The sequence below is a fragment of the Mauremys mutica genome, chromosome 12 (assembly GCF_020497125.1).
Source record: "Mauremys mutica isolate MM-2020 ecotype Southern chromosome 12, ASM2049712v1, whole genome shotgun sequence".
NCBI classification, from domain to species: domain Eukaryota; kingdom Metazoa; phylum Chordata; order Testudines; family Geoemydidae; genus Mauremys; species Mauremys mutica.
Window position 1 is genome coordinate 56,716,144 of NC_059083.1, and position 25,490 is coordinate 56,741,633.

The 25,490-nt window shown below is 47.0% G+C and overlaps 1 protein-coding gene across 1 annotated transcript in view; it reads left to right on the plus strand.

Moving 5' to 3' along the window:
- Positions 1 to 16,263, plus strand: part of GLP2R (glucagon like peptide 2 receptor) — a 138,688-nt gene extending 122,425 nt beyond the window's left edge. Inside the window, exons 12-13 of the mRNA XM_044981830.1 lie at positions 10,950 to 10,991; positions 15,207 to 16,263. Of these exons, the coding sequence (XP_044837765.1) occupies positions 10,950 to 10,991; positions 15,207 to 15,542 (378 nt within the window). The 3' untranslated portion in view covers positions 15,543 to 16,263. The remainder of the gene's footprint in view (positions 1 to 10,949; positions 10,992 to 15,206) is intronic.
- Positions 16,264 to 25,490: the final 9,227 nt, after the last annotated feature.

Genomic DNA, 25,490 nt, shown 5'->3' on the forward strand with positions numbered 1-25,490 from the left:
TGCCATGTGACCCAGGAGGCGTAGGCAGGACCGAACTGTTGTAGTGGGAAAGGTGTGCAGGTCTCGGATGATGGAGACCATCGTCTGGTGCCGAGTTCGAGGGAGGCAGGCCCTGGCTACCGTGGAGTCGAGGACCGCTCCGATGAACTCCACTCTCTGCGATGGAGTCAATGAGGACTTTTCGGCATTGACGAGAAGGCCCAGTACCCGAAACAGGGATAGTATTTCGGACATTTGATCTGCTACCAGTTGTCAGGATGGTCCGCGAACCAGCCAGTCGTCGAGATACGGGTAGACGTGAACGCGACGACGGCGGAGGTCTGCAGCAACTACTGCCATGCACTTGGTGAAGACCCTCGGCGCGGTGGACAGGCCGAAGGGTAGTACCGCAAACTGGTAGTGCGCACTGTTGACCACGAAACACAGGTAGCGTCGATGGGGAGGGTAGATCGCGATATGGAAGTACGCGTCCTTCATATCGAGGGCGGCAAACCAGTCTCCCGAAATTTGAGCTTGACCAGGTACTTGTTGAGCTCCCGGAGGTCCAGTATAGGCCTGAGACCTCCTTTCGCCTTGGGGATGAGAAAATAACAGGAATAGAATCCCCTGCCCCGCATATCGTGCGGCACCTCCTCTATGGCACCCAAGCTCAACAGAGTCTCGACCTCTTGTAGGAGGAATTGCTCGTGAGAGGGGTCCCTGAAGAGGGACGGGGAGGGTGGGTGGGAGGGTGGGGGCGAAATAAACTGAAGGCGATACCCGTGCTGGACAGTATGAAGTACCCAGCTGTCCGTCGTTATTCGGGACCACGCCGGGAGGAAGTGAGAAAGGCGGTTGCAAAATAAACGGGAAGGATCCGGGGAAGAGACTGCTGGGCCGTCCTTGGGCGTCCCGTCAAAACGCCTGCTTGGGCCCTTGCGGGGCCTTGGACGACGCCTGGGCCTGGTTGCACCTGCTGCCGGATGGCCTATGGCGGTTTAGACCGTTCCGCCGACTATTATACGGCCGCGATCTGGCCTGGGTAAAAGGCCGGTAGGGCTGTTGTTGCCGGAATGAGCGCCTCTGGGTAGCCGGTGTGTGCATATCCAGAGTGCGAATAGCGATACGACCATCCTTGAGGGTCTGAATCCTGGAGTCCGTTTTCTCCAAGAACAGACCGTGAGTCTCAAAGGGGAGGTCCTGTAGGGTATATTGCACCTCCGGCGGCAAGGTGGAGGACTGCAGCCAGGAGATGCGCCGCATGGTCACTCCTGAGGCCAAAGTTCTGTCCCCTGAGTCCGCCGAGTCCAGAGCAGCCTGGATGGAGGACCGGGAGGCTTTTCTGCCCTCTTCGACGAGAGCGGAGAACTCCTGTCGGGAAGCCGTCAGGATCAGCTCCGAGAACTTAGTTAGGGACACGAAAATGTCAAAGGTGTAACGAGCTAGGAGGGCCAACTGGTTGGCAATCCGGAGCTGGAGACCCCCCGCCGAATACACCTTTCGGCCCAACAGGTCCATGCGCCTGGCGTCCTTGGACTTTGGCGCCGGGGCTGGCTGTCCATGCCTCTCGCGGTCATTAACAGACTGCACGACGAGGGAGTCTGGAGTGGGGTGGGTGTACAAATACTCGTATCCAGTGGGGGGGACCGAGTATTTTCGTTCGACACCCCTTGCGGTAGGAGGGACGGACGCCGGTGACTGCCAGATGGTAGTGGCATTTTTCTGAATAGTCCGGATAAACGGGAGGGCCACCCGCAACGGGGCCTCAGCTCCGATGACGTTGGTCACCGGGTCTTCGTCCTCCGGGACCTCCGCCACCGGGAGGTCAATAGCCTTCGCCACCCTGCGAAGAAGGTCCTGGTGGGCCCGCAAGTCAATCGGAGGAGGGTCCGCCATAGAGGCCCCCACCACCGCCTCATCCGGTGAGGAAGACGAGGAAAGAGTCTGGACCACCACATCTGCCGGTGGTTGCTCAGGGGGGTGGGAAGCTGTATCGTGCCCCGGATGCTCTGCGGGACCAGGTGGCGACAGGGCCTCACCCGGTGGTGATGGGGGAGGTCTGCTCACTGTGGCTTCTGGCACCCTGAGTTCAGCACCCGCGGGACGCGGGGGGAAAGGGAGCCCTTGGGGCTCATGGTAGGCCCAGGGGACCCAAAAACCCACTGCTGTGGTCCAAGGTCCTGGTTCTGGGTGCTAGCCCGGAGATCTCTCCCGCTGCCCGCCTGAGAGGCGACTGACAGCTGACACGAAGGCCACGGGGGGGCAGAGGCGCTGATGGAGTGCGCCGTGGAAGGTGGCAGTTTGTCCCCGGACGGTGCCGAGGATCGGTGCCGACCGTCGCGGTGCCAGGATGGAGATCGGGACCATCGATTGCCTCGGTACCGGGAGCATGACCGCGACCTCGATCGACGGTGACGGGAGCGGCTTCGGGAGTCGCAGTGCCGAGAACAGTACCGGGAGCCAGACCTCCTACGGTACCGGCGGTCCGGTGACTGGGACCGGGAGCGTCGCCGGGAGTGCGACCGGTACCGCGATACTGAGCGGTACCGGGACTGCGACCAGTGCCGAGACGGGGAGTGGTACCGAGACGTTGATCGGTGCCGGGATCGGGATCGGCGTGACGGTGACCGTTTCCTGGATCGGGACCGGGTCCGAGACTTGGAGCGCCGTCTATCCCGTCTGTCGGGGGTCGGGGGCCGCATCATTGCCGGCTTGCCCACCGACTGAACAGCCCACACCGGCGGTGCCGGGGGCCAGAGGCTCGGTGCCTCTGTGAGCTCGATAAGCTCTCTCGCCATTGAGAAGGTCTCGGGCGTGGACGGGAGATGCAGCTCGACCGCGGTTGGCACCGGGGAGCAGGGAGGTACCGGACTCGACGGCTCTTGAGGTGCCGGAGTCAACGGAACTGTGCATGGCTTGTGCACTACCACAGCCGGTGCCGGAGGTGCCGGTGAAGGCTGGGTAAGCTGTCCCGAAGCAGGAGGCTTAGAAGCCGAGTGCACCGTCTTCCGCTTCCTTGGTGGAGAGAGGGAACGGTGCCGGGACGCCGGTGCCGTCTGCGAAGATCGAGCAGTGTCGGTACCGGGGCGGCTCGGTGCCGCTGGTGCGCTGCGCGCCGAGGACGATTTCGGTGCCGCCAGGAACGGCGCGGGAGGCTGAAGTGCCACCTCCGTAAGGAGCTGCTTGAGGTGAGAGTCCCGCTCCTTTCTGGTGCGCGGCTTAAACGCCGTGCAGATCAGGCACTTATCTGTCCTGTGAGATTCCCCGAGGCAGCGCAGGCAGGAGTCGTGCGGGTCGCCAACGGGCATGTGCCGCTGGCAATCCGCACAGGGCTTAAACCCCGGTGCCTTGGGCATGAGCCCGCACCGGTTGTGGAAGAAGAGGGGCTAACCCCTCTAATTCCCTTACTATACTATAACTAACTAAACTTATTCAACTAATCTAACAACTAAACTAAGTTAACCAACTATGTACACTGAAGAATGGAGAAACGCTAGGGCTGTGGAGGTAAGAGAGCACTCCACTGTTCCAACTGGCCGTCACGGGTGGTAAGAAGGAACTGAGGAGCGGACGGGCCGGCTGGGGTATATATTCAGCGCCATAGCGGAGCCACTCCAGGGGGCGCCCAGCCGGCCCGCCGGAGTTGCTAGGGTAAAAATGTTCCGAAGAGCCGTGCACACGCTTCGCACACACCTAACTGGAATGCATAGGAGCAATCACTCGAAGAAGAATATAATGATATGAAGGAGAGAAAGGGGCTGCTAGCATTACCTATGGGCAGCACAGGCACTGACTTTCTCATTTTCCTGAGGTCGCTCGACCCAGGTCCCACCCCTACTCCAGCTCTTTCCTCTAAGGCCTCCCCCTTTGGCCTCTGCTCCGACCCCGCCCTGCCTCTTCCCACGAGGTTTGCCAACTTTGTACTCGCACAAAACCGAACACCCTTGCCCCGCCCCCTGCCCTGTCCCTCTTCTGAGGCCCTATCCTGCCCTGCCCCTTCTCTGAGGCCCCACCCCGCTCACTCCATATCCCCCCCTCGTCGCTCACTCTCCCCAGCCTCCCTCTCACTGGCTCATTTTCACCGGGCTGGCTCAGGGGGTTGGGGTGTGGGAGGGGGTGAGGGCTCCGGAGGGGGCTGCTGGCTCTGGGGTGGGACCAGAAATGAGGACTTCAGGGTGCAGGAGTTGAAGCAGTGGGTTGGGATGCAAGAGGGGGTGAGAGCTCCAGCTGGGAGTTCGGGCTCTGGGTGGGGCCATTGATGGGGAGTTTGGGGTACAGGAGGGGGCTCCAGGCTGGGACAGAGGTGTTTGGTAGGTAGGAGGGGGATCTGACTGGGCCAGGGGTTTGGGGCATTGGGGATGTTTCCAGTGCCTTATATAGCTTCTGCCATGTGGAAGGAAATCCATTGTTTCAAATAAAGCCCTCAGCACAGCTAATGGAAAATTAGAGGTAGCAAGATGGTGTTTGGAGTCACATGGGCAAGTCACATGTCCATGCATGACTTCTCTTAGTCATAACAGGAAACCATTACCTATACCCCAGACAGAACATTCACAGGACAGTCCATTCAGTGTAGATGGGCGTCTTCCATTGTGAGTTAAATGTCCTTTTGATGAGCCACTTATCTTGAATAGTTCCTTCCCAATGTGCTGTCTAAACACCTTGTTGGTGTTTCCCAGAAGTAAACACATTAGAAAGACAGGTATAGTTCAAATACTCATAACTTCAGATACACAAATGATACATGCATACAAATAGCATAATCATATTCAGCAAATCATAACCTTTCCATAGATTGTACATTTTGTACAAGATTTGTTACAATTATATAAAAGTGGTAGTAATGATCTACGTGGTCATAGTTTAATCAGATAATGTCACAACAGTTAAGAGTTGTCCCATAATTTAGCATTTCCTTACTTTTAAGGGTTGCATTGGTTGCATGTTATGTTTAGGGAACCTTAAATTATTTTAAATGACAAGATTGAAAAAAGTGAATAGTAAAAGAACATCTTTTCATCTAGGGGAACTTGCTAGGCATCTGCAACTTAGCAAACATTTCACTTTTTAAAAATAAAACAATTTTTCAAAATAGCTAAAGGACTTAATCTGTATTTACTGCAATTGCTCTCTCTCTTGTTTTTATTTCTAATGAAAACATTACTTTGTAAAAGGATTAACGAATAGCATACAAACTAGAACCAATTCCATCTGTTTAGTCTCTAAAAATCCTAAGTAGTTTTAAACTGTTTCTAAACTGTTTTGTTAAGGAAAAACAATTACCTCTGGGATGTGAGATGGAAGTTTTAACAAACAATTGAAAAGAGCACAAAATTAAATATGAAAAAGTCAGCTCTGCTGTAGCTATAACAGTACTAGCAGCATCTCTGCTTTAGAGAGTGGGGAGATCCAATCATCTCAGCTTAGCGTTGTATAACATGAATTGTTACCCACAGAAAAAAACTACTGGTTCATGGTGGCTTAAAAACAGACACAGTCTGTTATGTGCATGAAAAATGAACAATACTGAGACCACACATGCAAATATCTGCTTCCCAATAGGGTCATCAGAAACCAATAAGTATTCCTTCTGAACTTCTAACTTCATCTCCCCCATATAATGTTACTTTTAAAGAGACTACTGCTCAGAAACTCATGGCCATAGTAGAGAGATTTCTAGCTATATAGCATCATGGGGCTAGAAGGGACCACAAGGTCATGTAGTCTAACCTCCAAATGTTAATATTATCCACTGAGAAAAATAACTGATATTGCAACACTAAAGGTGAGAAATTGAGCATAAAAAAAATCATCAAATGTGGAGTGAACAGTAAACATGACAGTCAATTAATTCTGTCTACTTTTGCATACATGCCAGATCCTCAACTGGTGTACATTCACATAGCTCTGTTAACTTCAGGGAGCTACGGTGATTGATACCAGCTGAGGATCAAGTCCACTGCCTCGTTCTTTATATCAATACATGTGGAGGATTTGTAGTGCTGCCATGTGTCACTGCACACACAGCTCCCTGAGCAGCAACAGCTTTTCCAGCAGGAGATGGGCTTTTAAAGAGGGTGCTTGGACATTCAGAAGGACTGACAGGGAAATAGTGGTACCTCTATGCTAACAGCAGATACTTTTTCAGCTTAGCAGTGGCCCTTTAAAATGGGCTCCTGGGGCCATCAGCTGACACTATATGCCTCACTCCCCTAGTAGCACTGACTTCTCCAGCAAGAGAAAAGCCCTTTAAGAAGAGTTCTCAGAAGAGTTCTGTTGTAGCCAACACAGAGTCCTCCCTCTCTCCTCAGTGTCTGGGGCATTCTCATTAGGGGAGATAAATTCTTTAAGAAGGACTCGTGTAATTAGATTTATATGGGAGATTGGTTGTAGAATTGTGCCCTGATGTAATATGGAGTAAAGAAGATTGTGGTATTGATGATGGAAGAAGGGAAGATAGACTGTGTGAGGTTGTGGCAAAAGAGGAGAGTTGGGGTGTAATAAGATAAGGGGAAGCATTTAGTTATTTATTTAAGGTGTTTGGGTGAAAGAACCATAGGAAGCTAAATTACACAGGTTATATCAAAAGTCTCTGCAGCTTAAATGAAGAATCTTAATGACAGATACTATCCACAGGAAAAGACATGATTGTTCATGTACCCAATTGAGAATAAGGGTTTCTGGAATATGTTTGAAGATAAGGAGGAATAGCACAGGCACAGGTTGGGGATCTGTCTATGTGAACTTATGCATTCCAGGTTGATTTTATGAACTTTTTTAAGTGTATGTTTATACACTTACTGACATCATTCCCTGTGTCCTTGCATCATAATTTGTGTGTTAAGGTGAAGGGTCTGGCACTTGATGTGTGTCCCTGAATGAAATAGAGAGACAAGGTGGGTGAGGACCAGCTTCTGGTCAGATACGAAGAAGAGTTTTTTGTACCTTGAAAGTTGGTCTCTTTCACCAACAGAAGTAGGTCCAGTAAAGATATTACCTTCACCTATCTTATACAAAAATATATCAACTATAAATAAGACAGAAAATACTATATTGCCTCTATATAAATCCATGGTACTCCCACCCACATCTTGAATACTGCATGCAGATCTGTTCATCCCATCTCAAAAAATATATATTGGAATTGGAAAAGGTACAGAAAAGGGTAACAAAAATTATTAGGGGTATGGAACAGCTTCTGAATAAGGAGAGATTAATAAGACTGAGACTTTTCGGCTTGGAAAAGAGACGACTAATGGGGGATACGATAGAGGTCTATAAAATCATGACTAGTGTGGAGAAAGTAAATAAGGAAGTGTTATTTACTCCTTCTCATAACACAAGAACTAGGGGTCACCAAATGATATTAATAGGCAGCAGGTTTAAAACAAATAAAAGGAAGTATGCACAGTCAACCCGTGGAACTCTTTGCCAGAGGATATTGTGAAGGCCAAGAGTATAACAGTGTTAAAAAAGGAACTAGATATGTTTATGGACAATAAGCCAATCAATGGCTATCAGCCAGGATGGGTAGGAGTGGTGACCCTAGCCTCTGTTTTCCAGAAGCTGGGAACGGGCAATGGGGAATGGATCGCTTGCTGATTACCTGTTCTGTTCATTCCCTCTGATGCACCTGGCATTGGCCACTGTTGGAAGACAGGATACTGGGCTAGATGGACATTTACTCTGACCCAGTTTGGCTGTTCTTATATTCTTACCTTTTTTCTCTAATATCCTGGGACCAGCATGGCTACAGCAAGGGTGCAAACCTGAATGGAACAGTCATTAAGAACGAATAACATCTGAAATAGCCATTCCCTAGCAGAACAAGGCAGAGCCATACAGAGTTGTTAACCTGTTCAAATGGAAGCATCCTAGGACAGAGACTTAGCTGCCACCCAGGAAAATCAGTTCTTCCAGCTGGGCTTGTAACTAAAGAACAGATCAGCATTGGCTGTCTTTCTAAAAGCTCTGCTCTAGGAATTATTTTTGGGAAGTTCTCTGGTTTGTATTTTACAGGAGGTCGGACTAGATGATCACAGTGATCCCTTTTGGCCTTGGAATATATGAAACTATGAACTTGACAAGGGACTTGAAGCCACTGAAGACAGTCACCTGACAATAGGAACTGGAACCTATAAAAGGAAGGCTCTCTCACTGGCCATTTTAGTCTGTCTACATTATGAGCGAGGGGTGTGATTCCCAGCTTACACAGACATACTCATGCTAGCTCTAATCAAGAGTTAAAAATAGTAGAGTAGCCATGGTTGTCAGGCAATGCCTCCAACAGTCAGACCTAGTGGTTGGAGTGAGGTCACAACTAGTCATAGGGTTGAGCCTGGGCCAAGGGTGGTGCTACAGTCCAGATCTGGGGACAAACCAGGGTAAAAATGAAGATCAGAATCCATAGCTAAACCAGAACTGGAACTGTCAGCACAGTCCAAGTGAAGGCCAGAGGTTGAGACCATAGGGTCGGCTTCCCAGGACAAGCCAAGTGAATATTGAAGCCAGAGTCCAGATACAGGCCAGAGGTCAAAGCCAGGTAGTCAGAGTCTGAGGGTCTGGGGAGGATCAGGAGGTGGAGGCAAGGCTGGAGCGGGTCAGTGGCAGGGCTGGAGTGAGACTAGAGTAGGACAAAGACAAGACTGGGACAGGGCTCAAGCAAGGCTGGGGCAGGATTGCCAACTTTCTAATTGCACAAAACCAAACACCCCTGCACCGCCCCTTCTCTGAGGCCTCACTCCTGCTCATGCCATCCCACTCTCACACACTTTAACCAGGCTGTGGCAAGGGGTTGGAGTGTTGGAGAGGGATGAGGGCACTGGCTGGGGGTGCAGGCTTTGGGGTGGGGCTGGGGATGCAGGGTTTGAGGTACAGGAGGGGTTCCAGGCTGAAGCAGGGGGTTTGGGTGCAGGAGGCTGGGGCATGGGGCGGGGATGTTTGCGGGAGTGCGGGCTCCAGGAGGGAGTTTGGGTATGGGAGGGAACTCCAGGCTAGGGCAGGGAGTTGGGGTGTGGGAGAGGGTTTGGGGTGTGGGGTCCCGACAGTGCTTTCTGTGGCTTTCCGGCCAATGGGAGCTGTGGAGCCGGCCCTTGGGGCAGGGCACAGAGCCTCCCTGGCCACCCGTGCAGTCTAAGGACTGAAGGGACCTGGCAGCCGCTTCTGGGAGCCACACAGCTACAGGGAAGGCAGAGAGCCTGCCTTAGCCCCGGGCCCCTGCTGCGCCACTGACCGGACTTTTAACAGCCCAGTCAGTGGTACCGACTGGAGCCACCAGAGTCCCTTTTCGACCAGGCGTTCTGTTTGAAAACCGGATGCCTGGAAGCCCTAGGCAAAAACAGGAGCAAGTTGGGAATCTGATGCACTGCGAGGCAGCAGGAAGGTTCCTGGATGGGCAGTGCTGTTGAACAGACTGATCTGCAGCTCTGGTGGTGTTGTGGAAGTACCTGAGCCTGGGGGTCACCTGACCGAGGCTCTGCTCTGGGATAGCTTGTTGTTGGTTGCCTGAGGGCTGAGTCACCACAGGCTCCATAGGACTGGTAAGTCAGTGCAGCTGGATGAGCAGCCTTGGTTTGGCTGCAAGTTTGCTTCACAGCGTTAGCAAAGGCAGTGGCAAGCGGTGGCATGGGCTAGCTTCCTTCTGGACCCCATGGATATGTGCTCAGGGTGGCTAGCCCATCCCATTGCTCGCCGCTGTCTCTCATACCACAGCTACACTGTTATTTTGGCATGCTAGGTCAATGTGATCCAGCACCAGTCTGTCTATGTGAGCTGGGAATCACACTCCTAGCTCACAGTGGAGACATAACCTTACACAGAGAAGAGACTAGAAGCAGAAGGCGGTCAGATTGGGCAGGAGGAGAAGAAAGAGAAGAGGGTGATGGGACTCTGAAAGGAAACTGACTAAAACCAAAAAGACTCTCTCGGATTGGTGAGAACACAGGAGGGAGGATTCTGCATGCATGTTTTTGTTACTTTCCATAGATTTTTATCTCTCTTGTACTCTGTCTGTGAGTTGAGTATGATTTAGAAATTCCTTTGGAAAGTTTTTTGTGTCCCTTGCTTTCGCTGTCACATAGCTGTGAAGGAGGAAACAGTAATCCAGGGGATCCAGTGCTTTGGTGGAACTCCAGGAATGTGCAAGAACTACTGGGGAGGCTTGGAAGAGCTGGCACTACTTTCAGGGCCCATTACATTGGAATAGAGGCCCATTTCTTACAAGGGGTGCTAGACAGAGGATCTGTACCTTGAGAGTGCCTACACTGCCAGAGCCAACGCCAAGACTCTGCTCAGACCCACAAAGTCAATTGCACATGGGATCCAGTGGGTGGATTCAAACACTGCAGCCTATTGAGCATCCACTAGGAAGAGTTCATCCAGCCTTGTAATAATCATTAGAGATCACATCACTGCTAGGCATTTTAAAGTTGGTGAAATCCCTTGGGACTAAAGAGGAAGCTTCAAGGCTATAGGTGTAATAGCAAAGCAAGCCAGAGCTTCCTTCCATGTCCAGTTTCTGAGGAAGACTTCTTTCCATCAAAGATATCCTGGATATCATGGCATTGTCCAAGGTCTTTTGAACTAATAAGATACTATGAACTCCTCAGAATGGTACCCACTGCACTAGAAGTAGTGTGCAGAAGATACTACATTGACATTTGTACAGGAGGCTCAACTGCTGATGATCTCCATTCTTGAGTGTTGGCAACAAAATAGCCTCAAGTATGTCAAGTACAAATCTTTTCCACACTTATTAGAAGGTTTACCACTTAACCAATTCCGTTGGTCATATTAGCAATCCTTTAAAACAAACCTATTGTATATGAGAAAATTATTTAAGGAAAGAAGATTTATGGTTCTGGGATTACTATTATGAAGATTTTAATAGTAATTTCACCCTTAAATTAAGACTATAGGAATCAGTGTCTCCTCCATAATCTAATTTTCTTCTCATTTTCTTTCTCTTATAGGGTTTCCTTGTAGCAATTTTATACTGCTTTGTTAACGGAGAGGTAAGGCACCGCAACGTGTATTACTAGTTGATTTCTGTAGAATTTTCAAGGTAATGAACAGAATGACAATAAAACAATACTGTATTGACCACTGAGATTTGCATAAGTGCATTCTTCTAAATAGGCAGTAACCTCTTTTTATCAGGGGAGACAGTAGCCAGATTCAGCCCTCACTATGGTAAATGTAAATGCAGAGTAACTCTACTGAAACTAGTGGAGTTGTTCTAGATCAGTGTTTTCAACCAGAGGTGTGCGTACCCTGGGGGTACACAGAAGTATTCCAGAGGTACATCAACTTATCTAGATATTTGCCTACTTTTACAACAGGCTACATAAAAAAGCACTAGCGAAGTCAGTACAAAATAAAATTTCATGTGGACAATGACTTGTTTATACTGCTCTTTATACCATACACTGAAATGTAAGTACAATATTTATCTTCCAATTGATTTATTTTATAATGATATGAAGAAAGTGAGTAATTTTTCAGTACTAGTGTGCTATCACACTTCTGTATTTTTATATCTGATCTTTTAAGCAAGTAGTTTTAAGTGAGGTGAAACTTGGGTACTCAAGACAAATCAGACTCCTGAAAGGGGAACAGTAGTCTGGAAAGGTTGAGAGACACTGCTCTAGATTTACACTGGAGTAACTAAGGCCTTGGCTATACTTGAGAGTTACAGCGCAATAAAGTCGCCCACAGCGCTGTAACTCACTCCCCGTCCACACTGGCAAGGCACATACAGAGCTGTATCTCCGTGGCTACAGCGCTGCAGGTACTCCACCTCCCCGAGAGGATTAACAGCTGGTGCGGAGTGGCTGAGACGCTGATGCTCCAGTGACTGACCTCCGGAAACTCCCCATAATCCTTTAAGTGAAGGTTCCTCTCCTTGTTTTGTTGTGATGCCTCTCTTTGTTTTGTTGTGAACTCCAGGCTCCAGGAGCTGCTTATCAAAAAAACAAACACAGCTACTGTTTGCTGTGAATGAGCAGAGGCAGGCAGGGGGGCTTCCTTTGGAACACTCACAGCTAGTGTTTGCTTGAAGAGAGAGGCGGCGCTGGGGGGAGGGGGCGGGTCCGTTTCGGAGAGGGCTGCTTATCTGGTCTGTGAGAAAAAAACAAACAGCTGCTGTTTGCTTTCAGTGAGTGCAAGAGGGGTGAAGGAGGGAGGGAGGTTGGAACTTGCAAGGCAGGGAGCTGACACAGTATCGACTCCAAAAATCCACTCTCTCTCCCCCCACACTCCCTGTCACACTCCACCCCATCCCACCCCTTTTGAAAAGCATGTTGCAGCCACTTGAACGCTGGGATAGCTGCCCATAATGCACCGCTCCCAATGCCACTGCAAATGCTGCAGATGTGGCCACGACAGTGCGCTGGTAGCTGTCAGTGTGGCCAGACAGCGCTTTCCCTACTCAGCTGTATGAAGACAGGTTTAACTCCCAGCACTGTACAGCTGCAAGTGTAGCCATACCCTAAGACCAGTATCTGACCCACAGTCATAATGAACTGGAACCCCAGAGACCTGGGTATTACCAGATTTGCCCGTTACCTTGGGGTATGCTCATTTATTTGGGTTACTCTTCGGTGGGGAGTGGGGGTTCTGTAATTCTATCAATGTACTGCTTGTGTCACTTGTGTTTTCATATGGAGCTCTACTTATCCCTTCTGCAAGTCCCCTCCCAGTGGAGCTATCCTGCAGGACCTAGGTTCCCTAGGCTGGGTTTCTCCAGCCCCAGGACCGGATGAACACACCCACACATAAGTAACAGAGCAAGTCTGAGCGGACAGGGTCAGTTAGCACTGTCAAGCTGACCCCTTATTTGTCCTTGGACTCACTGGGCTGAAGGAAGCAGCACTTTCAAGCTACTTCCCCTTATATGCCCCTGGACTCCATGGACTGGGTCAAGCAGCACTTTCAAGCTGTTACCCTTATGTGTTCCAGATTCAGCACGTCTCTATACCCACTCTCACACCACAATTGTACTGGCAGTAACCTACTTGATGAGCAAACCCCACTGTATTTTGGGCGCTGCAGGGATCTTTAGCTTAGGTAAAAGAAGCGTTGCTGTAGAATGATGGGAGGAAGCTAAAAACACAAAAGTGTAAAGTTCAGCAAGAGAGAGAGAAGCAACCAACTTAACCATAAAAGTTATTTATTGAATAATAGTGATAACTACACAAGGAGGGCCTAAACCCACATAACATACAAAGTTGCAAAAATGGAAAACAGAAGTACACCAAACATATGGCTGCATTTGCACACATAACTGGGTAAGGGCTCTTACAAATAGCTGGTTATATATCTAATTGGAAGACCAGGAGGAACTGTTTTCTCTATCTCCTGTGCAGAGTTCTAGTTATTTACATAACACATACATACAATACCGGAGGTACAATAGCATGTGTGATATTCAGAAAAATAAGGGATAGATTCTGAACAAATTCTACAGTGCATGTGAAAATGACAATTTTTATGGGGACAGTGATTCAGCCTGAAGCAGACATCTTGCATGAAAAAATTCTGCCCAAAAAGTTAAAGTTTAGCATAGGCAACTGAAAACAGGAAGTGTTAGGCAACCTTAACTTTAGGCATCATTACCTGTGCCACCTATAATTACAAACCCAAAATCTACATTAAAAGAACATTATTAAAGTTGCAAAGTCAAACACTCGACTTATAGGGACAAGGGAAACCTTAATTTTTCCCTGTTTGTGTGGATGTATAGGCAACTTTTATTCTGGACTTGGAAACCATAATAATGTTTGTTTAGCGTAGCTTTTATATGGTTTCTTTTCTAAAAAAATGGAAAACATAAATTCTATAATGTGCAACACTAACAACTCCTGCTTAGATCATGAGCAGCACACCAGCCCCATCAGTTCCACAGCACCTAATCTCTGACACTTAAGATAAAGGCTACCTCTATTAGCAGTCAGTGATAGTAGGCTGTTATCCCCTTGGCCTAGCCACTTGTGAAGGACATCATACATTGGGTGACCTCTGCAGCAGTAGAACTATTTTACTGACAAGCATGTTCATTTGATCACCTCTTCCTGAGAAGAATCATGGTGAGAGGGTAAGACTTGGAGTTTCTGTATTAGAGGCTGGAATTCTCCTCCTAGCTTTCTTAGAAGTGACATAGAGCAACTGCTCAGCTACTCCTGTAAGACAGGCTGATACCTGCCTGCACAAGAGTAGGCCTTGCTCAATGACAAGGGTTCCAAATTGCATAGAAATATTAATATCATTCAGCAAAAGTAAGACTTGAACTCTTGGCCGGCCGGCTCTTTATGAAGTGGTCTTTTCCTAGGCCAAAGGGTACACTGATGCTGTTTGTGGTAGGGCTGTGGATCCATTTTGTCTTTGTGCTGTCTGGAATTACAGCTCCATGTGCAGTGCTGCCACTGGGACGATGCATGCGGCAGGCTATACAGTATTCAGGGTTTGGGACAGGGCAGCTGTATTATACAAACCACAGACCAGAACATACAACTCACACAAATCTGCCCAGACATCACTGCCCTGGCCCCAGGACTATCTCCTGCCCAATTTCAAAGTCCTGCAGCAATCCCCAGTGGTACTAAGCATTTCAAAACAAAAAGTCACCGTAAAAGAAAGTGTTTGGGGATATAAACATAGGAGTCATTCTCACTCCCTCTATAGTGTAGTGAATGGAGCAGGGTAGGGTGACCAGATGTCCCAATTTTATAGGGACAGTCCAGATTTTGGGGTCTTTTTCTTATATAGGATTCTATTTCCCCCGACCCCCTGTCCCGATTTTTCACACTTGCTGCCTGGTCACCCTAGAGCAGGGCCTGACAGCTTAGGGGACTGACAGAGGCATGCAGTCTTTCACCTTTCAGTCATGGTAGCCAGCTGCTAAGTGGGCTGTTCGACATGAGTTGCTGGTCTCCACACACTTACTGTTAGACAGGCAGCCACGTCCCAACAGCTACTTCACAGACAACCCTCTTGCTGGCAGATGAATCAGAAAGTCCAGGTCTGAGTTGGCCCTGGGGGCTGACCTCCGCTTTGTCCCGTAGTGCGCTCACACCAAGGCAAGGCTGAGACACTGCAGCTTGCTTGTTCTTACACTGCTCTGTGAGTAGCTGAAATGCCAGTCTGCAGGGCTGTCAGCCCAGCATGTTTTGCCTGCATGAAAGTCACCACACAGAAATACCTCGTGTCAGATTGTTTTCTTCTTCCAACAGGTGAAAGCAGAACTCCAAAAGCAATGGTCCCGCTTCCTGCTGGCTGATCCATTTGGCTGCATGCAGTGCTTCCTTGGGGAAAACATCAAATATCTGGGGAAATATTCAAAGAAGCAAAAACATCAGCACTTTGCCAATAACAGGTTGTGCGTGGAAGTGAGTGAGCCCTGGGCTGCGCAGCTCCAGCAGGTGCTGTTGAATGGGAGAGCAGATCTTAGCTCAGAGCCAGGACGTACTGGAGAGCCCTACCTCAGGGCAAGTGTGTCGGATAGCAGCGAAGGAGAAGTCACAACTGGGGAGACAACAGAGGAAGTCTTTGAAGAAAGTGAGATTTAGAAGGCTCTTTTAAAGGACAGCATAATAAAGGCACCTTCAGAACGGACCTCTTCCTCCCCCACAAGCTGTGTTCCTGCAACAGGAGAAAAAGAATGGGAAGTTTTTTCCCATGGGCTATGCAGTGTTGTTGTAGCCAGCATATTAGACAGACAAGGTGGGTGAGGTCATAGCTTTTATTGGACCAACTTCTGCTGATGACAGAGACAAATTTCCAAGTTTACCCAGAGCTGAAGATTACCTCACCTATCTTGACTTTCTTCCCATGGGTTAACATTCCCTGCCCCATCCCAAGTTATCTCTTAAACACACAAGGGAAATCAAAGTAAAATCTGAGGGTTCCTGCAGATCTGGTGATACATTTCCTCTCAGTCTTTATGGTGTTTAAAAGAGAGGAGAGATATTGTTTTCGGTTAATCTGGCAACCAAGGAAAACAAGTTGCATTCTGGTCATGAATGGGACCCTGTGGGTGCACATAGCAGATTTCACAGATCATCCCTGTGTCTTTATCTGCACATGTCTACCATGCTTTTAATACAATAGAGAAGAGAACTGTTTTGTTCCTTTACATAAATCATGAGACATCATCTGTATTTTGTTTGCTACTCTGTCCTGCAGTTTTGCTGACAGATATGAATATCAGCATGTTTCCTTCGGGTTTGTTTATTATTTGGCATGAATGGCATTTTTGGCATATACTAATTTAGTTTTCAGTTTTATGGAGTCCAGAAGAATAATTACATCTATTGAAGAAACAATTTTTGGATTTATTTTGAGGTGCTTCATATGGGTTTGTTTGGTGTGGTCACTGGCTGTGTGTGTGTGTGTATGTTTATTTGTGCGCATGTTTGTGAGTGTGTTGTGTGCACATATTCCCACATTGTTGTTCATAAGTGTTCATAAGATTTGTAAATGGGATAGACATGTACAGTACTGTAGTGGGGTGACCACCCGCTCCAGCCTGGAAGGGGTTGGAAAAGCCCTGCAGAGGGCTGGGGCTGGGCAAGGTAAAACGCTGGCTGACTGGGGGAAGTGGCTGCAGCTGGGGCACTCCCCAAATGGAGCCACAGGGCCTTATAAGAAGGCCAGGGAAACCAGAAGGGTCAGAATCTCCCTCTGCCTGTAGAGGGAGAAGGGCCTGGCTGCAGGGAGATAGACACTGGGTACCTGAGGGCTAGTCTACACTTACCTGCCGGGTCGACGCGGTGAGTTCGACTTCTCGGAGTTCGAACTATCGCGTCTAATCTAGACGCGATAGTTCGAACTCCCCGCGCGCTCCGGTTGACTCCGGTACTCCACCACTGCAAACGGCGGTGGCGGAGTCGACCTTGGAGCCACGGACTTCGATTCCGCGGCGTCTGGACGGGTGAGTAGTTCGAACTAGGGTACTTCGAATTCAGCTACGCTATTCATGTAGCTGAATTTGCGTACCCTAGTTCGACCCCCCTTCTTAGTGTGGACCTACCCTAAGTGAAGCAGGGCTGGGGAAAGGCAGAGGAGCTGGGGAGCTCCAGCCTGGAAAGTCACAGGCTGTGGCCTAGCACAAGGCCAACGGGTACTGGGGGTTGCAGAGGGCAGCCCAGGGGTAGGCAGAGGCAGCAGGTCCAAACCCAACCTTGCCAGTGATGAGTAGGCTGATACTGCAGTCTGCCCCAGGCCATGGGGCTAGACAATGACTGGCAGTAGCCATATACTGAGGCCAGGTGGGGATAGTGGGTGGCGGTTCCCCTGGGAAGGGGAGACCCTGAGGCTGAAAGAGGTTACTGCCAGGGGGCAGCACCCCAGGTAAATGGGGCACTGGGGTCCAGGGAGGGACACAGGGGCCAGAGGACAGGCAGATCACCGGCCTGCAGAGGGCACTCCAGAGACAGAATGAGCTAATTCCCAGAAGTCACCAGCAGGAGGCGCCGCAGGGGTGAGTCTGCACATTTACAAGAACTCAAGCTAAACAAATTCACACAAGGAGGGACAAATGCTCTTCCTCACCCCCAAGAAGCAGAAGTTGAACAATCATGCTGTGACAGAACAGTAAGAGGAGAAAGAATGAGGAGTACTTGTGGCACCTTAGACTAACAAATTTATTTGGGCATAACCTTTCATGGGCTAAAACCCACTTCATCAGATGCATGCAGTGGAAAATACAGTAGGAAGATATATATACACACAGAGAACATGAAAAAATAGGTGCTGCCATACCAACTCTAACGAGACTAATCAATTAAGATGGACTATTATCAGCAGGAGAAAAAAACTTTTGTAGTGATAATCAGGATGGCCCATTTCAAACAGTTGACAAGAAGGTGTGAGTAACAGTAGGGGGAAAATTAGCATGGGGAAATCGTTTTTACTTTGTGTAATGACCCATCCACTCCCAGTCTTTATTCAAGCCTAATTTAATGGTGTCCAGTTTGCAAATTAATTCCAGTTCTGCAGTTTCTCATTGGAGTCTGTTTTTGAAGGTTTTTTGTTGGAGAATTGTGACTTTTAGGTCTGTAATTGAGTGACCAGAGAGGTAGAAGTGTTCTCCGACTCGTTTTTTAATGTTATAATTCTTGATGTCTGATTTATGTCCATTTATTCTTTTGCGTAGAGACTGTCTGGTTTGGCCAATGTACATGGCAGAGGGGCATTGCTGGCACATGATGTCATATATCACATTGGTTGATGTGCAGGTGAATGAGCCTCTGATGGGGAGGCTGATGTGATTAGGTCCTATGATGGTGTCCCCTGAATAGATGGGTGGACAGAGTTGGCAACTGGCTTTGTTGCAAGGATAGGTTCCTGGGTTAGTTTTCTTGTTGTGTGGTGTGTGGTTGCTGGTGAGTATTTGCTTCAGGTTGGGGGGCTCTCTGTAAACGAGGACTGGCATGTCTCCCAAGATCTGTGAGAGTGAGGGATCATCCTTCAGGATAGGTTGTAGATCCTTGATGATGCGCTGGAGAGGTTTTAGTTGGGGGCTGAAGGTGATGGCTAGTGGCGTTCTGTTACTTTATTTGTTGGGCCTCTCCTAGAGTAGGTGACTTCTGGGTAGTCTTCTGGTTCTGTCAATCTGTTTCTTCAGTTCAGCAGGTGGATATTGTAGTTTTAAGAACACTTGATAGAGCTCTTGTAAGTGTGTGTCTCTGTCTGAGGGATTGGAGCAAATGCGGTTGTATCTTAGAGCTTGGCTGTAGACAACGGTCATGTAATGTGGTCTGGATGAAAGCTGGAGACATGTAGGTAAATATAGCGGTCAGTAGGTTTCTGCTATAGGGTGATGTTTATATTACCATTGCTTATTAGCACTGTAGTGTCCAGGAAGTGGATCTTTTGTGTGGACTGGTCCAGGCTGAGGTTGATGGTGGGATGGAAATTGTTGAAATCATGGTGGAATTCCTCATAGGCTTCTTTTCCATGGGTCCAGATGATGAAGATGTCATCAATGTAGTGCAAGTAGAATAGGGGCGTTAGGGGACGAGAGCTGAGGAAGCGTTGTTCTAAGTCAGCCATAAAAATGTTGGCATCCTGTGGGACATGCGGGTACTCATAGCAGTGCCACAGACTTGAAGGTATATATTGTCCCCAAATGTGAAATAGTAAGCATCTGGCAGACCCCTCATTGCACTGTTCACCATCTCTCCCTACCTACCTCACTGATAAGCAGCCTCACAGTCCACGTGGAGCAGGTGGCTGCCTTTCTTCTGACCCTCCCTCCTTTCCCCCTTCCATCAGGTACATGCACTGCCCAGACAGCCATGCAGAAGAAGTGGGAGGTGCCCCAGATTCTTCATACATTCTCTGCCTGTCAATATTCATGATAACACCAAAAACTAGAGTGACATGTGCAGCCTCAACAGTTATTGCTATCTGCAGCTGAAGCACACAGATGGATAGTTAATCCTAAAGACATTCCAGTTCATTGCCAGCATTTAATTATGACCTAATTCCTTATACACAAAGAGGCCCAAGATGATTATATGACAGGTGCTCAGGCTGGGAGCTCAGAGTACTTGCAGTGTAATAATGATTCTAGATACACTTTCACTTTGAACTGGAAATGAACTTGCAAAGAATTACAAACTCCTGCATATTTTGTTCTTTTGGGCACAGTATTTCACAAACCAATCCAATGCTAAATGGGAAAGAAATATCTGAAACTTCCAGCTTGTTCTGATTTTAAATACAGAGTTTGATCTTAAATCACTTTCTAGCATGAATGCCATATTACAGCCCCTCCTTCACACATTTCTGTCCTTTCCAGTCACTTCTTACTAAGTCAACATTAAAACAATTTCAAAGCCCCTGCTCAGCTGCCCCTTCAGTATCAGATTCTGTTTCACTTTTGTCAGTTTCCCATGAAATAACTTAATTCCCTATTCAAACAATTCCAGCCCCATAACTCCATGGACCTCACAGAGCAAGGGGCCCTGAGGAAAGCAGATGCTGCTGGCTCTGCAAACCCACCGTTGCGGTTTCAGCAATACCCAAGGAGCCAATATAATGGTATTTAAAACCATGTAAGTTCATTAAAGGAACCTTGTTTACTCAACTATTTCTAAATAGTTTGTATGTAGAATTCCCAGCTTTTGAGAAGTCTGGCTATACTGAATTTTACTATTGCTTCTAAATGTGTGTATTTTAATTGTATTTTTATTCATTTGTGAAAAAATGATAACAGTGTAATCATAGGTTCCATACCAAAGGGTGCTGGCGGTGCTGCTGCACCCCCTGGGTTGAAGAGGTTTCCATCAGATACAGGGTTTACAGTTTGATTCTATGGCTGTCAGCACCCCCACTGTACAAATTGTTCCAGCGCCCCGACTGTAATTATAGTAAATTAAAAGAGGCAAATCTTCTGAGAGTAACTATTGCAAACAGTCCAGAAAAAAGACAACTTCAGAGAACTGATAGGTAAGGTTCCATGGGAAGAAAATCTAAGGGAAATAGGACTTCAGAAGATCTGGCAGTTTTTAGAGGAGACAATATTAAAGGCACAACTGCATACTATCCTGATGTGAAGATAGGCAAAATAGAAAGAGGCCAATATGACTGCATCAGGCTTCCTTGGCGACCTGAAAATCAAAAAGTGGACAAATTGCTAGCAAAGAGTACAAAAGAATAACACGAGCATATAGGGACAAAATCAGAGAGACTAAGGCAGCAAATGAGTTATACATAGCAAGGGATGTGACAAGCAATAAGAAGAGCTTCTATGAGTACATTAGGATTTAGAGAAAGACAAAGGAAAGCGTAGGTCCACTCCCCAGCAGGGAAGGAGAGCTAATAACAGATGACAGAACTAAGGCTGAGGTGTTTAATGCCTATTTTGCTTCAGTCTTCACTAGAAGGTTAATTGTGACCTGATGCTTAACACAATTAATATTGACAAGGGGGAAGGAACACAAGCCAGAGTAGGGAATGAACAGGTTAAAGAACACTTAGATGTATTCAAATCAGCAGGGCCTGATGAAATTCATCCTAGGATACTTAAAAGCTAGATGAAGATATCTCAGAACTGTTAGCAATCATCTTTGAGAGCTCCTGGAGGTTGGGTGAGGGCAGGGGAAGGGTAAACATAGTACCTGTCTTTAAAAAGGGGAAGAAAGAGGACCCAGAGAATTATAGGCCAGTCAGCCTAACTTAGATACCTGGAAATATACTGGAACAAATGATTAAACAATTGATTTGTAAGTATCTAGAGGATAACAGGATTATAAGGAATAGCCAGCATGGATTTGTCAAGACCAGATCTTGCCAAAACAACTTAATTGCCATCTTTGACAGGATTATTGGCCTAGTGGATAGAGGGGTGAGACCATAAGCACCCATGTATTCACACCCTATACAGTACTGCAATGATGTTTGTACAAACAATGCCTTCTGTGGTATCATTTGAAAACTAACACCACACTGGTCAATAATATCATTGTGAATACATGTGACAATGCTGCATGTGGAGTTGTGACTGTCCTCTGATATTGTGTTTTTAACTCTATATTTGAACAAGGTAGAAACAGGTCTGCCCAGGTCTTGAATACAAATTAAGGAGGGTGAGAGAGAGCCTGGAGCACTGGGCCTGGTACAAGGGCTGAGGCCTGAACCAGAGGCTGTGAACCAAAGTCAGGCCATGTATTAAAGCAGACACGTACAAATTCACTGCCCAGCACATGAACTTGGCAAAGTTGTTGCTAGTGTACTAGGCACTGGATAGTTACATAAATCTATTCCAGTTAGTTCAGATACATCTCAATCTAGTACAAGATAAGATGGTTTGACAGAATAATGAATAGGGATGTTTTGTTCAAGATATCAGGAACAAAGGGAGATAACAAACAGATGTCATGAAATATGTAAGGTGGTGTGTATGTTAGTTGTTTGTTTTTAGCCTATAAATGTCGGGGTACTCTGCCTTAATTCTTTGCGTGGCCATGGGGATGGCAGAAACTCCTGCTGCCCACTGAGCACTCATGTGTCTGTGTACCAGTAACCACAGAGCCAGGGCACTAATACTGTGCCTAGGGGGCAATAAACTTGGCTGACTGCCTTTGTCACTGAACTGTGCCTGTGGTCTTTCTTTATGAGTAACACTGAAGTCTGCTGAACGAGCAGGCTACCTTACTGGCTGTCCAAGGACAGAAGCACTGGGCAGCCTGAGCAGCAGTACTAATGCAATGACATTCCAGCCTTCAGCAATTAACAACACTGTCTAGTACTATCGAGGTCTGCTAAACCAGCTATCTGCACAAGACTGGACAGCACACTGAAAGAACACACACACGCAAGCCAACTGACAACAACCAGTGACAATGGAATAGCAATTTACATGTGTAGTACCTTGAACTATCAAAGCTCACAGGGTGCTTGGGGAATCAGCATGTCTGGATCGTAAAAAAAGAAAATGTATTTTCTTGTCGAACCAGCCTGGTTGCCAAGCAGAGACAATGAAGATACATTTACATAAAAGATAAAGAAAGGCATCAAGCTAACGAGGAGGTCAGTGGCGTGTACAAGAATAAAAATTTGGCTGCTTTTGGAGATGTGCTTTCTGTGCTTCCCACGGCAGGAGGAACATAAGAATGGACATACTGGGTCAGACCAAAGTTCCATCTAGCCCAATATCCTGTCTTCCAATAGTGGCCAATGCCAGGTGCCCCAGAAGGAATGAACAGAACAGGTAATCATCAAGTGATCGATCCCCTGTCACTCATTCCCAGCTTCTGGCAAACAGAGGCTAGGGACACCATCCCTGCCCATCCTGGCTAATAGCCGTTGATGGACCTATCCTCCATGAATTTATCTAGTTCTTTTTTGAACCCTGTTATAGTCTTGGCCTTCACAACATCCCCTGGCAAGGAGTTCCACAGGTTGACTGTGTGTTGTGTGGGGGAAAAAAAACTTCCTTTTGTATGTTTTAAATCTGCTGCCTAATAATTTTATTTGGTGACCCTAGTTCTTGTGTTATGAGAAGGAGTAAATAACACTTCCTTATTTACTTTCTCCACAATAGTCATGATTTTATAGACCTCTATCACATCCCCCCCTTAGTCATCTCTTTTCCAAGCTGAAAAGCCCCAGTTTTATTAATCTCTCCTCATATGGCAGCCGTTCCATACCCCTAATCATTTTTGTTGCCATTTTCTGATCCTTTTCCAATTCCAATATATCCTTTTTGAGAAGGAGCAACCAATCCGCATGCAGTATTCAAAATGTGGGCAAACCATGGATTTATATAGAGGCAATATGATATTTTCTCTCATTATCTATCCCTTTCTTAATGATTCCCAGCATTCTGTGTAACAACTAATTTAGACCCCATCATTTTATATGTATAGTTAGGATTATGTTTTCCAATGTGCATTACTTTGAATTTATCAATATTGAATTTCATCTGCCATTTTGTTAGGGTTGCTCAGTCACCCAGTTTTGAGAGATCCTTTTGTAGCTCTTCACAGTCTGCCTGGGGCTTAACTATCTTGAGTAGTTTTGTATCATCTGCAAATTTTGCCATCTCACTGTTTACCCCTTTTCCCAGATCATTAATGAATATGTTGAATAGGACTGGGTCAAGGATAGACCGCTGGGGGGACACCACTATTTACCTCTCGCCATTCTGAAAACTGATCATTTATTCCTACCCTTTGTTTCATAGACTCATAGAATCTCAGGGTTGGAAGGGACCTCAGGAGGTCATCTAGTCCAACCCCCTGCTCAAAGCAGGACCAAACCCAACTAAATCATCCCAGCCAGGGCTTTGTCAAGCCTGACCTTCAAAACCTCTAAGGAAGGAGATTCCACTACCTCCCTAGGTAACCCATTCCAGTTCTTCACCACCCTACTAGTGAAAAAGTTTTTCCTAATGTCCAACCTAAACCTTCCCCTCTGCAACTTGAGACCATTACTCCTTGTTCTGTCATCTTCTACCACTGAGAACAGTCTAGATCCATCCTCTTTGGAACCCCCTTTTAGGTAGTTGAAAGCAGCTATCAAATCCCCCCTCATTCTTCTCTTCTGTTTCCTATCTTTTAACCAGTTACCAATCCATGAGAGGACCTTCCCTCTTAACCCATAACTACTTATTTTGCTTTCTGAAAATCAAAATACACTATATCAACTGGATCCCCCTTGTCCACATGCTTGTTGATTCCCTCAAATAATTTTAGTAGATTGGTGAGGCATGATTGCCCTTTATAAAAACCATGTTGACTCTTCCCCAACAAATTATGTTCATCTACGTGTCTGACAATTTTGTTCTTTACTATAGTTTCAATCAGTTTGCCCAGTACTGAAGTTAGGCTTACCAGCCTGTAATTGCAAAGGACACCTCTGAAGCCCTTTTTAAATAAAAAAATGGTATCACATTAGCTATCATCCAGGCATTTGGTACAGAAGCTGGTTTAAATTATAGGTTACAGCTACAGTTAGTAGTCCGGCAATGTCACATTTGAATTCCTTCGGAATTATTGGGTGAATACCATCTGGTCCTGGTGACTTATTACTTTTTAGTTTATCAGTTTGTTCCAAAACCTCCTCTAATAACACCTCAATCTGGGACAGTTCCTCAGATCTGTCACCTAAAAAGAAAGGCTCAGGTTTGGGAATCTCCCTTACATCCTCAACTGTGAAGACCAATGCAAAGAATTTAGTTTAGTTTCTCCGCAATGGCCTTATCATCCTTGAGTGCTCCTTTAGCATCTCAATCATCCAGTGGCTCCACTGGTTGTTTAGCAGGCTTCCTGCTTCTGATATACTTAAAATGTTTTGCTATTACTTTTTGAGTCTTTGGCTAGCTGTTCTTCAAATTCTTTTTTGGCCTTCCTAATTTTACACTTCATTTGCCAGAGTTTATGCTCCTTTCTATTTACCTCACTAGAATTTAACTTCCACTTTTTAACGGTTGCCTTTTTGCCTCTCACTGCTTCTCTTACTTTGTTGTTTAGCCATGGTGGCACTTTTTTTGGTTCTCTTACTATGTTTTTTTTAATTTGAGGTATACATTTAAGTTCAGCCTCTATTATGGTGTCTTTAAAAAGTTTCCATGAAGCTCAGAGGGATTGTACTTTTGTGCTTTACCTTTTAATTTCTGTTTAACTAACTTCCTCATTTTTGTGTCATTCCCCTTTGTGAAATTAAATGCTACAGTGTTGGGCTGCTGTGGTGTTTTCCCTGCCACAGGGATGTTAAATTTAATTATATTATGGTCACTATTACCAAGCTGTCCCACTATATTCACCTCTTGGACCAGATCATGTGTTCCACTTAGGACTAAATGAAGAATTGCCTCTCCTCTTGTGGGTTCCAGGACTAGCTGCATCAAGAAGCTGCCTCTCCCCCGACCATCAACCCTTGTCCAGAGGTGCTGCCTTTCCCCGCTGCAGCTCTGGCACCGGTGGAGCTGGCTGTCCCTCCCACCCTCCGCAGCCCCGGGGCCAGAGGAGTTTGCTCTCCCCACTGCAGCCCCAGAGGAATTCTGT